Below are 14743 nucleotides of genomic sequence, written 5' to 3'. Positions count from 1 at the left end.
ATTAACATGATACATACATTACTACATAAGTTATATATAAAATATGTATATTATACCCTTGCCTACTGACTGATATGAATTTCTTTCGGTCTCGAATGCGTTAAAAGAGAGCGCAAAGAAGTCGAAATTACTTATTGCAATTAGTAAAACGACCTGAGTGGCAGACAGATACAAGAAAGAAGGAATATTATATTAGCGGAATTTTTATAGCAATTATATAGGGTTTCGATCGCATAATTAATCAGTATCAACTTACCAGTCTTTAACGGAAGGACAAAAAGAAGAGCAGACGGCACACAGACCGCAATCATGATCATTTTCAAGTAGAATCTCAAACTGCCGTACATCTTCGAAAACTTCGTTAGTCGTAAAGGATCAAAGGATGATGTCCGCGCTGCGGAAAATAGATGAGAAGCGGCTATTTCAACAACCACCGTGTAAGTACTGCACTAGCCAGAAGTATCTGCGACAGAAATCAGGATACACTCGTTTTCGCATGGTTGGATCAATTTCGCGTGGGACTAACCTGATTGGACCTAACGCGGGATAATTGCTCAACTCACGACCTTAACCAGCCCGCTTGATTCTCTGTAAATGCTTGAAATTGACGCTTGGATTCTTTCCAGATTAACTAGCTTTGCCCCTCCCACCCTTTATCTATTTTCTTAGATCGACTTAGACTGCCACAACATATTATCTTTCTTCTTTTCTTTTCTTTTCTTTCCTTTTGATCTTTTAAAGCCCTAAATCGCTGGCTATTTTGTATACTATATATTTTGTACACTCAATTACTCTGTAAGTCATAAGTACATATGTTTTACAACGTTATTTGTCATATTTCAGTTAAAATCCAGAAAAGCCAGAAATATATTTTCAGCAGATTTTAACGCTCCCCTGGCAAAGATCTCAAAAACGAGTTGTGGCACAATTTAAAGCGACAAATAGCATCGCGTGTCTCGTTGTGGTAACACACGGTTCGCCAGTTTTTTTTTTTTTTTTTGATATCGGTGACTGCCATATTCTCTTGAGTTTCTAAATCGTAAAGATTCTTTCCCCAGGGATTGGTCAACTGTGTATGTCCCCATGCGACGTAACTTGCTTAAGGAACACGAGCCGGTGATATGCAGGCAACGTATAATTGAATATCATTCGCTCTGAAACGCTGAAGTAATGACCAGTGCAGTGGTCCAGTGGTCATATTGAATGCCGCTGGATATATCAGCATTTGGCGACCTAACCCAGAGAAGCAGGAAATATGAAGCCACCGAATACCAATTAACTTCGTAGTTGCACGGTTCACATACCATCATTTCTGAATATGCGAGGACAGTCCTCTTATTGTGCTTTTAATTCTTTTATTTGTTTCATTTTCAGCAAATATACTGGTTTTTTAAATTAAGCTTCTTTTTATACAGAGTTACAGATTATATTAATTTTATATAGAATATATTTAAGAAAGATATTTAATTTTTTGCTAGTTAAGTATTGATCGATTAAGTTACTGTACCTTTGTTCCGATAAATGCGTGCCATTTCCTCGAATCTAATATCATAGCAAATGCCAATACCTATTTTGCAGCCCTTCACATCGAATGTCGTTAGGGAGTTACCTGGACTGAGTGAATCACTCTCTCGAAAAGTAATCTTATTAGGAATGTCGATGTCGAATAGATGTACCTAATAACATAAAAATGTAGTCGCTAATTCTATTGCTGCAACTTTTGTAATTTAATATCAAAGTTACCAACTCCTAAACTTTAATTATTTTTTATTTAATAACTGACAGCGTTTTTATCACTTTCTTTTATTAAAAAATCTTATCATTTAATAATGTTTAAAAAGGAGAAAAAATAAGTATTTTCGTATGTGAAAAATTTATACAACAACAAACATATTACAACAAAAATGGGCGTTTCCCGTATCATAACGTATTTTATAAACCGTAAATTATAGAATTGGTTATAGTATACGTATGTACATATGTATATTCCTAAATTATTCCTAGATAGAGTCACTTTCTTCACCCCAATATTTTCAAATTCAAAGCCATAAAGGAATATATTACTTACCTTTCGGTGTTTTGCTATCAAAGTTCCATCGGGACCCCAAATAGTACAGGTATTGTACAATTTATCGCCCTCTATTTCAGGCATCGTACCACCAACTACATAGATGTTGTTTTCTTTAGCTGCGTTCGATGAAGCAACGCTCGTTTCACCATCAGGAATACTCTCGGCGTATTTTGGAAAGTACTCTGCATTGCAATATTTCAATTAATGAAAAATAACTGTCTTTTGTTCCAACCATAAATTAAATTGAAATGTTTGTCAGTTTTTTATTTTCTAAATTATCAAAATAACTAAGTTTTATATTTCGACTTAATTAAGTATGCAATTACTTAGCTAATAGTATATATAATAAATTGTTTCTACAGGTTCAAAGTGAAAAATGAATATTTAGAAATATTTAATTACGACAATGCTATTTGTGTTAGCATCAGTGGCTTGTTACTCAACGACTTTGCTAGTACTTTTTGAAACATAAAGTTAGTTTTCAATTAACACTTATACTAGAGGCGGAATTATAAATGCAAAATAATTGATAATACTAATTTATAAGTACCTAATTATTAGTATCTTAAAAAATATATTTATACAAAAATCACGATAATCATGAAAATGGGGAAATCCTATATCCTCGACTCAATTCACAATTTATTTTGTATATTAATTAGATTTATGACGGATGAAACGAGAGGGAGAGTTGCGCGTTTCGTCCCGGGACTACCGGTGGACTCGTCAGTAAGGCTATGCCCGGTAGTCCCTGCCTTAGACGTAGAGGGAGTCTCGCTAGGTGCGGTATTTATATCAATCGCTCGTATATTCGACCGCTAGCGAGTTAGACAGACAGACTCGTTGTCGTCGTAGCCCTCTAGTGTTGGCGGTTGGTACCCGCGGATCGCCCGGGAGGTGTTGCGCCGCGTTGATGCCTCGACCTGTCGGCGTCCTGTTGATACCGATCCGCCACAGATTCCGCGCTCATCAGTACGTACTCACTGGCGACATCGAGAAAATGTATCGGCAATTCCTCGTACGACCAGAGGATCGGAAATATCAAAGGATATTATGGCGCAGCGCGAGTGGAGAAACAGAAACATATGAGCTTAACACCGTAATACTCTTATCATAGAAATAGAAGCAGTCCTCAATTCCCGCCCGCTAACTCCTATCTCCACCGATCCAAATGATCTCCTAGCCCTCACTCCCGGACATTTCCTCATTGGCGATTCATTAATGTGCTTACGTGATCGAGATTTCAGGGACATTCCATCGAACCGACTCTCCAAATGGCAGCATATCCAACAGCTTAAACAACATTTTTGGAACCGCTGGCATAAGGAGTATTTGAACGAGCTAACCAACCGCAATAAATGGAGCAAGGTTGGACACAGCATCCAAAAGGGCACAATCGTCATCCTCAGAGAGGACAACGTTCCCTCCATGCATTGGCCTCTGGGCCGAGTTATCAAGGTTCATCCAGGTGCCGATGGTGTTGTCACGTAAAATAACAAAATAAAAAAGGAATTTGAGGTAAAAAAATAAAAAAAGAAAACTTTATTTTTTTTCTAACATCAATACACTTTACAATCTACGTCCGAACTCCAGGCGTGACTTTCTAAGACTGACTCTTATGATTTTACTTTCGATCGGATCGGATTACTTTCTTTTGTCATCCCTCAACATCCCCACCGTCCATGCATTTGCTAGGCGTCCGCGATCGTTGCCACGTGCTCTTTCTTCTAGAACCTTCGGTGGAAGGACCGTTGGGATGTTGATGGTTCATTCATGATGGTTCAGCGATATACATTGTCGCCGAGTGCCGCCACATCTTTATCTCTATCGTCAGTCCGTCGGATTTGAAGTATGCCGGTCGTGACATGCTCTTCGGGCCACACGTTTTATGATACAAGACCAGCAAAATGATCAATGTGTAATTTTACATATCTTACATTTTTTTCCAAATGAAATATTGTTTTTATTAAACGTTTAAAACCTCAGGCAACATTTATTTCATCTGATTTCAGTTTTACAAATATATATCTATAATACATATCTGTATAAATTACGGTCTGGTTTTATCAAACAGGGACCGACACTCGCTAGGGAAAACTGCCCAAAAATTGAATGGTAAAAACCAATATGAAAGACAACAAATTTCTCGTTCTGCGGAACAAATAGAAATGAGCAGAGTATCTTTATCTTTATCTGAGACATTCAAAGCGTATCACGCATACGCTAAACCTGAAGAAAACTTTCTTGTCTTCCATGTTCATTTTTCCCTTTCCATTTCCGAACGGTTTCTTCTATATTTATTTATATGTTCGTGATTGATGCTATTGACAACATACAACTAAGGGGAAATACGAATAGTAATAGATAGATGTATAATTCATTATGCAATTTTATAGAATTAAATCTTATTTATCTTCAGATATAAAAACTATATTTACCAGCTGAAACACTAACGCATATGCAGTATAATATAATCTACTTAACAATCTCGTTTTAGTTATAATATGTGATTAATTCTTTTGCTATTTCGCTATAAACAGTTTCTTGTGCATACAATATTTTTTTATAGTATTCTAATATATTGTTAGATATTGTAAAGAAAGTAAAATACAGTTATTGAAGTTTGGGAACATTCAATGTTAACCTTGTTTCAAAAAATAATCTTTCGAATGAATGGGGAATAGATTTTTAGTATTATAGTTGGTATAATGTCATCATTGTTTACAATGTGTTAGAGTTAAAGAAATGAGACAAATTAATATTTCAGAAGCAAATTCAATATTTAAATGATGTTATTTTAAAATGGCAGATGATATGAATGTTCTTTTTATACGAGGAAATGGAAACGTATGTATGGTAATGGAAACGTAATGGTTTTAACATTATTTTAGTACAAGATTTTAGCATAATAGTAATTAACAGTATCCACTACCTTTTAGTCAATTTTTGAAAAATGACATATATGATAATTTGCAATAGTTTGATAATAAAATACTTGTATCAATATTAATAACGTATAATTTGCTATCTCAAAAGGATACAGACACAGCCAATGATAATGTTTGGGATGATAGTGCATTAATAGAAGCATATGATAAAGCAATAAATTTAGCAAAAGAAGAAGTTATCAAGCGAATGGGAATGGATGTTGGAAATTCTCAACCGAAAGAAGACCTACAAAATCTTAAGCAGCCTAAACACGCAAGTAAATTACACAAGGTTGTGATTTTGATAGAATATTACAAATTTGATACAGAATATTATTAAATATATTGATTAAGAAGCAAATTATTTTATTTTGCTATTTACTTATATTTATTTGTATACACATCTTTTCTCTATAGAAATGGATCATAGGAGCACCTTATCGTGCAATATACTCAGAGGATGGAGAAATTTATGAAGCTATAATATCAAAAATTTACGAAAACAATGGCACGTGTGTTGTAAAATTTGTAGGTAATACCTTTAGCATGATGGTTATGTCAATTAAGAAATGTACTAAAAATACATATATATATATGAAGTAAAGGCTTTCGCATAGTCTATCGCAGTGTCATTCAGCAGGTCCTTAACTGGGCAGGAGTACCTGTCAATGTCTATGGGGAGACCCGTGGGATATAGGGTCATGAACCATAAACATGCATGTTACTTATTGTTCATTATTAGCTGCTTGGAATATAATTCTCCTCATTAGACGAGTGATTATTACTACATATATCAAGGCAAACATTTATACATATACATTTATGCATGGGAAATTCTAATACATTGCCTGTAAGGACAGTAACTGAATGGCATTCAGTAATTCTATTAAATGACAAAAATTTTTTTTACTCTGTGTTTAGGCTATGGTAATACAGAGAAAGTCGAGTTGAGTTCTCTTTTAGAATCAGAAGGTTTGCAAAGTCAAATAGCACAACGAAAGAAAGCTTTGGAAGAGAAATTCAATGAAGAGAACGATGAGACTTGTGAGACTAATTTTTCTACAAATGTAAATTCGAAAAAATATAATGTAGAAAAAATGGATTGTGACTCTGAGGAAGCAAATGCGTATAAACATCACTTCATACCGGGACCATCTTTCAATTCGATGACTGATATAATGCCACCTGCACCTCCTTTACCACCACAATTAATGGCCAAGTAAGTACAATTTAAAAATTCTAATGGAATGCTGAATACTTCTAATATTAATAAGTAATTTGGAATAAGTTTAACATTTTATTTGGAAAAAAAATACGAAATTTTAATAAAATGTACTAGATTACCAGATAATGATACAGACGCACTTTCAAGTATGTTGATGTCATGGTATATTAGTGGTTATATGGTATATTACACAGGTAATTATTTCATATAAGTATTTTATTGTATATTAAATTTTCAATGGACTATGTTATTTCTTTTGTAGGTTATTATCATGGTTTGAAACAAGCAAGAAACAATCAAGAGAACAGGAAGAACTGTTGATTATATCAATTTTTTCAATAACAATATAACAATAATATAAGATATAATAAAATATAAAACTCATTGTATTTATTTACTTCAATTATTTGAAATAAAGAACAGCTTTATTTTCATATAAGACTTTAAGACTTTTTTAAAAATAATTACTAAGATAAGAAAACATAAAAAACATATTTTTGATAAAATACACTCACATATATATGTCGGGTTATCATTAGCATTTAAGGCGCGTAATGATCCTTCGTTTGAATTAGCCATTGTTTTACGAAACAGAGAATATATTTACGCGAATAAACAAGATTTTACAAAATATTATGAATAATGAGTTTAATAAATAATAAGATTAACAAACGATAAGTTTAACTAATAATTAGATTAAAGATTAATAAGTTTAACGAACAATAAGAGGAACGAATAATATGTCTTACGAATAATGAATTTAACGTATAATGAGATTAACGATTGATAGGTTTCACGAATAATGAATTTAATTAACGCTATTAACAATGTTCCGGGGTTCAAACGAATCCACGGTCAACGGGATAACTCTTTACTATGTGTAGAATAATTTTAAACACAAAATACAATTGCTGAGACACTCGGTAAATTGCTCGATGTATCACTTTCCAAGGCGATCACACGAATGAATATCTGATGAAAATCTTTTTCGCTATACGACTGCATTTGTTTGTTATATGCTCGCTGGAAACATCGAGAAGGTTCCAATCGTTGTTGCTAGGCAATTTCTGTCAAAAGTTTGTTGTATACTCTTTGGAAACATCGAGAAAGATTCAAACGCCGTTACTAGGCAGTTTCTGTCTGGAGATTGATTCCTAATACAACGTGTGTCCCATTATATCGACATCTCTAAAGTACAATTCTATGTGATTTCTAGGGAGAACAATACAACCGATCCACACCTTCGTCAGGCAAAACGTTTATCCCGTGACCGTGGCTACGTTCGGCGACCAGTTGTCACCTCGAACCCACTTTCGCTTTCACAAATATCAAACAATTACAAATGACAATTGCTTAATTACAGTTATGATAAAATCTAGGCTAAAGCATTAGAAGGCTTCCTCAAAATTGCAAAGGGAAGGCTCCGGTTTTCCTTTCATCTCCGACATATATAATACAAGGATATAATACAACCGAATATTTTAAACTTAGCCTATAGCGCGTGCACGCACACACACGCACACACATGACACACATGACACACATGCGCGCACACACATGCGCGCATACACACATGCACACACATGCGAATGATTTCTCGAACGATAATCCATTTATTTATATTTTTCAATATCTGTCCTTACGATTGCGTATTTATTTGTTCCACGTATCATATTTATCTATTTGCATAACTGTAGGTGACATTTTTTTAAACAATTTTGCTAATATTTCATAACTTTTTAATTCATATTTCAAAGTGGTAACAGGTGTTTCTTTCTTTTCAAGTCTCCTCCATATCGGGCTTATTTCTAGTAGCCACGCTTGCTTACAAAGCAATTTTATATCTGCACAAGAATATCTTTCAGTACATTTTACTATGTGGTTTACAATGTCTGTATTTTCTAATAAGTGGTTGCTAAGGTATAATTTGAATATACCAAGTCGAGCAACTTCATTGGGTAATGATACGTATATTTGCTTTTCGAGACGCCTGAGTAAAGCTGCATCAATGTCCCTAATAACATATTTACAATGAATATTATCGTTCTATTATACTAATAATAATGAAGGAATACTTCAAACAACACAATAACATATTTGGAATTTGGAGAAATATTACGATATTTTCTACTTAGAAAACATTGAAATAACGTGATATACGTACCAAGGGGAATTAGTTGTAGCCAGAAGAACTACATTAGAATTCTCATTAGACACTAATCCATCCAATCTAGAAAGAAGTTCTGATCTGAATCTCTTTGCAGGTTCAGACAATATACAGTCTCCTTTATTTGTGGCGATCCAGTCAATCTCGTCGATAAAAATAATTGTAGGCGAATGACTATAGGCAAATTCAAATAAAACCTGTTCAGTTTAACAAATGTATTATTCATTAAATATTATATTCGAAATTCCTTAAATTCATTGCCTCATCACGAATATGATATCATTTCGTTTTCCAAACAACTATTCTATTTATATATAAATGACGAAAAATAAAATCAAATCTTTTTATACCTAGAATCTCTCCTTCATAGACAAAGGAACAAAGAAACTTACATAGACAAAGCAACTTACACGTATATACTTCTCGGAATCGCCTCTCCATTTGCTGACCAATGAGCTGGCAGTTATGTTAAAAAAGGTGCAATGGCATTCTGTCGCGACTGCCTTCGCTAACATCGTTTTCCCTGTTTTGTATATTTCTTGTAAACACGTACAGAAATGAAAAGAATGCGAGTATCTTTCCTGTACCAGGTGGGCCGTACAGCAAAATACCTTTCCAGGGGGAAAACGGGCCATCAAAAAAGATAGGATACTTAAGGGCATACACAACGGCCTCCTTAACAGCGGTTTTACATTCTTCTAGGCCTATAACGTCATCCCAATGTACATTTAATTTGTTTACTATGATCTCCTGTGACGATACAAAGATAAAATGGCGTCTTCTCTATATTAAGTAAGTGTTACGTAATTTGGTATTTGAAGCGTTACTGAAATCACGTCATCGTCGATATACGTTGAACGGTTTATCGACGGGAATTTTATCGTTTAAAAGCTTTACGATACGTATATTAATCGAAAATAACTTACGCATGAGATGTCCTCAGCAATCTTTCGTAATTCCGGATTATCTGAATAAAGCTTTTCAATGCATTTCAATATCTTCGATTGCATGGATTGTTCCATTGGGACGTTAAATAGCTCTTCTGATGAACGTCCATCACTCTCATTGGGAAATATCGACGTCACTGTCATTCCGAGATTAATATGATTCGTATTGTCATCAGTTATCTTCTGCTGTAGATTCGTCTCTTTCACAGGCTCACTTCTCGCTTGTTTACTAACAGATTTGGCTTTTGTCTCAATACTTCTACAAACACTGGATCATATTGTAATACGATACGTTGAATACGATACGTTGAATACGATACGTTGAATACGATACGTTGAATACGATACGTTGAATACGATACGTTGAATACGATACGTTGAATACGATACGTTGAATACGATACGTTGAATACCGTTTAATATCGTTAAATAATTTAAATTCTTACGTTTTGCTTGCATTTGTCACTTCCCTCGTCATTTCCCTTCCAGTTATTTTCTTACACAATATGGGATATTTTTGAAATTTCATCTTGTAATAATTTTCATACTCTGCAACGATAATTTCCAAATCGATGTTGTCGCAGACCCGATGTTCGGGAGATAGACGAGCTTCCCGGAATAATACATCGCTAATGTCTATATACCTAAAGAAATGTAGTTTTTAATTAATTATAGTTTTTAACCGATTAAAAATATTTTTCGCAATGACTGAACACTATAAGATAACCATCAAACAACTGTTTTATCTCTAGGTAATACAGGCAAAAGAATGTATTTACTATATAAATCCTCGAAGATAATTTCTTGTCTTCTGCTCTTTAATTTCCAATTTTTAGATGGATAAGAATAATTTGAATTTATATTTCATATATTTGTTTATAACTAGTTAATCTACATTATCGATTGAGTTATTCTTAACTACTGAATTACCGATGTCGAATTTTCAAATTTGGTTTCGCCTTCTCTTTCCACGATGTCCACTGATTTCTATTTCGATTGGTCACTGACACTATTCAAGAGAATTGGAACTAGGAATATATTTTAATTATAATATACTCACCCATTGTGTTCCAAATAATAACATACAAGGTATAATATGTTCCGATGACGTTCCGAAATACGACTCTCCTCCTAATATAATTATTTTTTCATTACAATAATATAAGTTTTTTCATGTAATTTTTTGTTACATTTGCGAATTCAACGAGTTACACATGATTTTTCATGAAACACGAACGTTAAAAATATTTGATACAGCCTAATTATAAAAATTGTTAGAAGCAAAAGTCATAGATACTATGTGCGAGTATCGCATGAAACGAACAGCTATTAAGAGAACTGCAGCAATATTACAAATCAAATAACAAAACACACTCGTCTGTGACGTGGAAATTCTAAAATCTAAAATCTAAAATCTAGAATATTCCTTACCTTTTTTCGCAGATTATAAAATATCTTATTCATACTACCTTGCATCGATAAATCACCGTTCATAGTGACACTTTCAAATCGCCTATCGTTTCTCAATGGATACGAGAATTTCCGTTTATTACTTTAAAAACAACCCGTCCATTACGTTTCTCTTAAAAAATTCTTTCAACTCCGTTGAAAACCGAGCATCAAACAAGAGACAAACGATTTGTTGCCATGGAAATGTTTGGTTCACACATAAGCAACGCACAAATATAATGATAGAATAGCTGAGTGTGTGTACTGTATAGTAAGATGGATGCAACATGGAAATAGAAAGAGAACACCATGTATAGATACTTCCTGTCCTTGTTTAATCAGGCATGCACACTAGTGGACACTGACGCTGCTCGTATACCCCTGTTACATATTTCCTGTACAAGTGCGCGTCATTAGACAAGGACGGAACATCCTCTCTCTACTTCTCTATCGCGTTTTTAGTTCGCTCACGCGCTCTGTACTTATATCTATTACATTTCCACCATAAGCAGCGGCCGTGCAGTGACTTACAAAAGTTCCGAACGGTTCCATCCTGGGCGGACGGTTAATTGCGTTCGGTACTTCGAGGCAGGAAGGTGAGTACAGAATCGCTCCTCTTAGTACTCTTATTAGAAGTGTTATCATCGAATATAAGTTTTTTCAATAAATTCTTATCGTTTTACAATCTTTCTAGAATACAATGACGTCACCAATCGATCATTTTCGCGAATTTATTGTAAATTAATTGGGGGAATATCTGGAGTTCTTTATCGGTTTCGACTGTAAAATCAGCAACTATTCGCATTTTTCATTCATAATTGTGACGTTTTCGACTCTTCCGTTGCCAAGACCCTCTTGAGAGATTTTTGGCACGTTCCATCACCCTTGTTAAACGAGTGCACATTGGTGGATATATTGATTTTAAAAACCAATACGTGAACGAGGTTTATTATCTCACTGGGACAAAGAAATCCGTTTTATTCGCGAATTTTCCGTGTTCCTTCTTAATTTTCGTGAGTGTCTGGCGCGGAGCATTATTTGAATGAACTTTTCATCGTTCAGATTATATTTCGTTTAAAAAGATTGAAATTGATGTCGAGAAGAAATGAAACAAGGTGCTCGGGCATTCCATCGTTTCCCGGGGAAAGAGAAATATGAAAAAAACGGTCGTTCTTCCTTCTGCCATTTTCGTCCATTACCAAAATGGTATGACCCAAATGTCCCGGGTCGTGAATCAATCAAGCGAATTTTGAATAATTTTTGAATAATATTCAGTTAATAATTTGTGAAACAAATTAATTTCATTTTATCGTTGGAAACAAATTAGTTGGATTTTTCTTTCTTTAGCAGTTTTCGCCGGAGTTGACCTGACGTGCTACTTCAGTTTCCATCTTCGCTTCTCGAAACTTCCAACGTCCTTGGTGTTGGAGTCTCCTTGCCCAGGTGAGTACATAGCTTCTAGATACTCGTCGCTGTTCATCCTTACGAGCCTCTCGAGCTTTAGTTGTCAATTGTTATCGTTAACGGAAGAGAAGCTCGCGACAGATGTTATCGAACAAATCGTTTATTCTCGAAAAGTTCGAACTTGTTCGTTGCGTTTGAATATATATGGACGGACTCCATTTTTCATGACATCTTCATGATTTGTCATGTCGTGAGTATAGCTTCTGACTACCATATGTTTGTGATTTATGTGAAATTTGACCACTATACCGTGATAGAAAAATATTCCCAATGAATTATAAATATTTTACATTGTGAATTATAAATATTTGTTACAAATTATATCGTACTTGAGGTGAAAATGAACCATATATCTGCTTATGGAATACGAGGTAGTAAATCATTCGAAACATAATAACGATTAATTAAGCACATATACAATAACGTTTACGAATGAATATTGCGAATTATTGTATGGCTTTAATGCGGTATTTAATGTTTTGATTGCAGTCTTTGAAATGGTATCATAGGTGTTGATATAATATCGCGCGAAAAAGGAAAGACCAGTGGTTAATATTGCAGGTGCACCAGTGCGTTGCGCTCGTCGAGGGTGGTTTTGACGCTGGTGCCGAGAAAAGGCGCAGAACGTGTTCGATCGACCCGCGAACGTAGCCTGTGCTCATACTGCGACAGAGTTCGTTTCAGTTAGGCTCAGTCGCTGTTTGTCCGTCGACAGCGTATAGTCGCGTCGGCCTACGATTCCTTTTTTCTTCTTGTTTCTTGCGAACTCTCTCGCAACAGCCGTTCTATACGTACGCCGCCAGTATATCGCGTGATCATCGTTCCCGTTGCTTCCCTTACCCTCTCACGTCCTTCGAAGAAGACCTCCCTTTGGTTTTTCCTTGTTTGGAGGGAATTCATCGCTCGGACACATGGACTGCGAAGCACGAGGGTTGATCGAGGCATCAGCGTGATGTACTTTTCAGGTTTCATATTTTCTCTATGAGACTTTCTAAGGAGAATTTGGAAGATATACATTTTTAGGAAATAAAGGTTTTTATGGAGTCATCGATAGGTTAGAATTTAATTAACTCTCTTATAACAGGTATTCCAATTTTTTAATATATAAATTTAGTTTCCTCTATGGTGTTAGAGAACATAATGCGGGCATTTTATGATATAACGAATATATTCGTATATATTTTAGTTTATTCATTCGTCAAATTTCCCTAGTAGGCCGGCCTGCAGCTCACATGCAGCACTTAGTAAAAATTTGTTTTGTTAGAGGTTGGCCATTCTTCTTGCTATAAAAATATCGTGAAGTCATATTATATGATAAAGCACCTTCTGAAAGCTAGATGCTCGATAACGAGCCTAATGATTCTCGGTAGTTTGTAATGTCAAGCTTTAAATTGGCGAGATCGCTCTGCTGTCAAACCGCCGTCCAGCGACGACCACATTCTTTAACCACGTTCAAGGGGTATATCACGCTACAGAAACCATCAAAGGGTTTGCAAGTTAGTTGCCTTTTAGAAGTGGGGCAGTTGGTTGTTACATGTAATTCGTAGTTGCTGGCTGTTCTCCTTAGTCGCCATACATCATAGAGACGACAGTTATAGTCGCCAGTTGTCCTTGCTAATGGTTGCTTGTTGTCGCTAGTTAGTTCTCGTTATCGTTATGTATTCCATCAATCACGCGAAATTTAACGTATGGGAATTTATTCTTCTTTATTCTTTCTGTAGGGAGATTTTTTAAGACAAGGAAAATATAGAATATTTTAAGACGACGGTAAGGTTTGAATTTAAGTAACTGTTTTATGATACAACAAAGTGGAAAAACGATTTAATTTTATAAAGTTTAAGGTAATTTTTTAAAAAACTTCGAATTTAAAAGATTCAAATAGATATCTTAAACATAATTAAACCCTCCATATCGTAAGAAATTAAATGAAATTGCGCAAGAAAGTTAATACATTTAATGTATTATTTTAAACATTTATTTAAAAACATTTATTTAAAATTTAAGTGCAGGCGTTGACGCGCGCGCGCCATTCGAAGCATTTGTCAGATCGTTACATCTGCGGTAAAAGTTGCAACTACGAAGAAGCTTAACATATGGTGCGTCTCAAGATGACAGTAAAAAGTATTAAGAGATTTTTCGAGATTTTTTCTTTTAAGTTTCCAAGTACTTTTTCTATTTAACTTCTTTTTTTTGCATTTTCTCACAATATTCGATAAATAGAGACGAAATATGACAGTTCTTAGTTCGGGGATTTATTGGTTCGAAAGTTACTTCAAAAGTGTTTCTGGAGTTCCTGCGGTTAATACTTTTAAACTACTGAGTACGACTTATTCCGTATGGCTGGACAAATCTTTGTTGATACTGTAAGCGTAACTGGTCCGGATATTGTCTTGTGGAGATAGAAAAATACACGAAGTATTGATTGAACTACATATTTTTTTAATTCTTTTTTAATTCTTTTAGTTCTTCATATATTGATAATAGAACGATATT

General features: G+C 34.7%; 2 protein-coding genes across 7 annotated transcripts; one reads left to right on the top strand and one right to left on the bottom strand.

The window, feature by feature from the left end:
- The first annotated feature begins 3920 nt into the window (after positions 1–3920).
- On the top strand, positions 3921–7063 carry LOC117163875 (survival motor neuron protein-like). Of its 6 annotated transcripts, none has more exons than XM_076627116.1 (6): positions 3921–3989; positions 5108–5290; positions 5416–5530; positions 5920–6217; positions 6338–6417; positions 6486–7063. In XM_076627116.1, exons 1-6 carry the CDS (start codon positions 3960–3962, stop codon positions 6542–6544), a joined length of 765 nt encoding a protein of 254 aa, XP_076483231.1. In that variant the 5' UTR covers positions 3921–3959; the 3' UTR covers positions 6545–7063. The 6 variants fall into 6 exon arrangements, with proteins under 6 accessions (XP_076483231.1, XP_076483233.1, XP_076483234.1 ...); XM_076627118.1 differs by lacking the exon at positions 3921–3989 and adding an exon at positions 4217–4428; XM_076627119.1 differs by lacking the exon at positions 3921–3989 and adding an exon at positions 4217–4441.
- Positions 7064–8593: 1530 nt separating this feature from the next.
- Positions 8594–10460, bottom strand: LOC117163876 (uncharacterized). The gene is made up of 4 exons (XM_076627120.1): positions 10398–10460; positions 9784–9981; positions 9317–9605; positions 8594–9140 (listed from the first exon to the last, which is right to left on the bottom strand). Exons 2-4 carry the CDS (start codon positions 9864–9866, stop codon positions 8859–8861), a joined length of 654 nt encoding a protein of 217 aa, XP_076483235.1. The 5' UTR covers positions 9867–9981; positions 10398–10460; the 3' UTR covers positions 8594–8858.
- Between the last annotated feature and the right edge of the window lie 4283 nt (positions 10461–14743).

This window comes from Bombus vancouverensis, unplaced genomic scaffold (assembly GCF_051014615.1).
Source record: "Bombus vancouverensis nearcticus unplaced genomic scaffold, iyBomVanc1_principal scaffold0043, whole genome shotgun sequence".
Lineage (NCBI taxonomy): Eukaryota > Metazoa > Arthropoda > Insecta > Hymenoptera > Apidae > Bombus > Bombus vancouverensis.
This window is presented reverse-complemented; position numbering and strand designations above follow the sequence as displayed.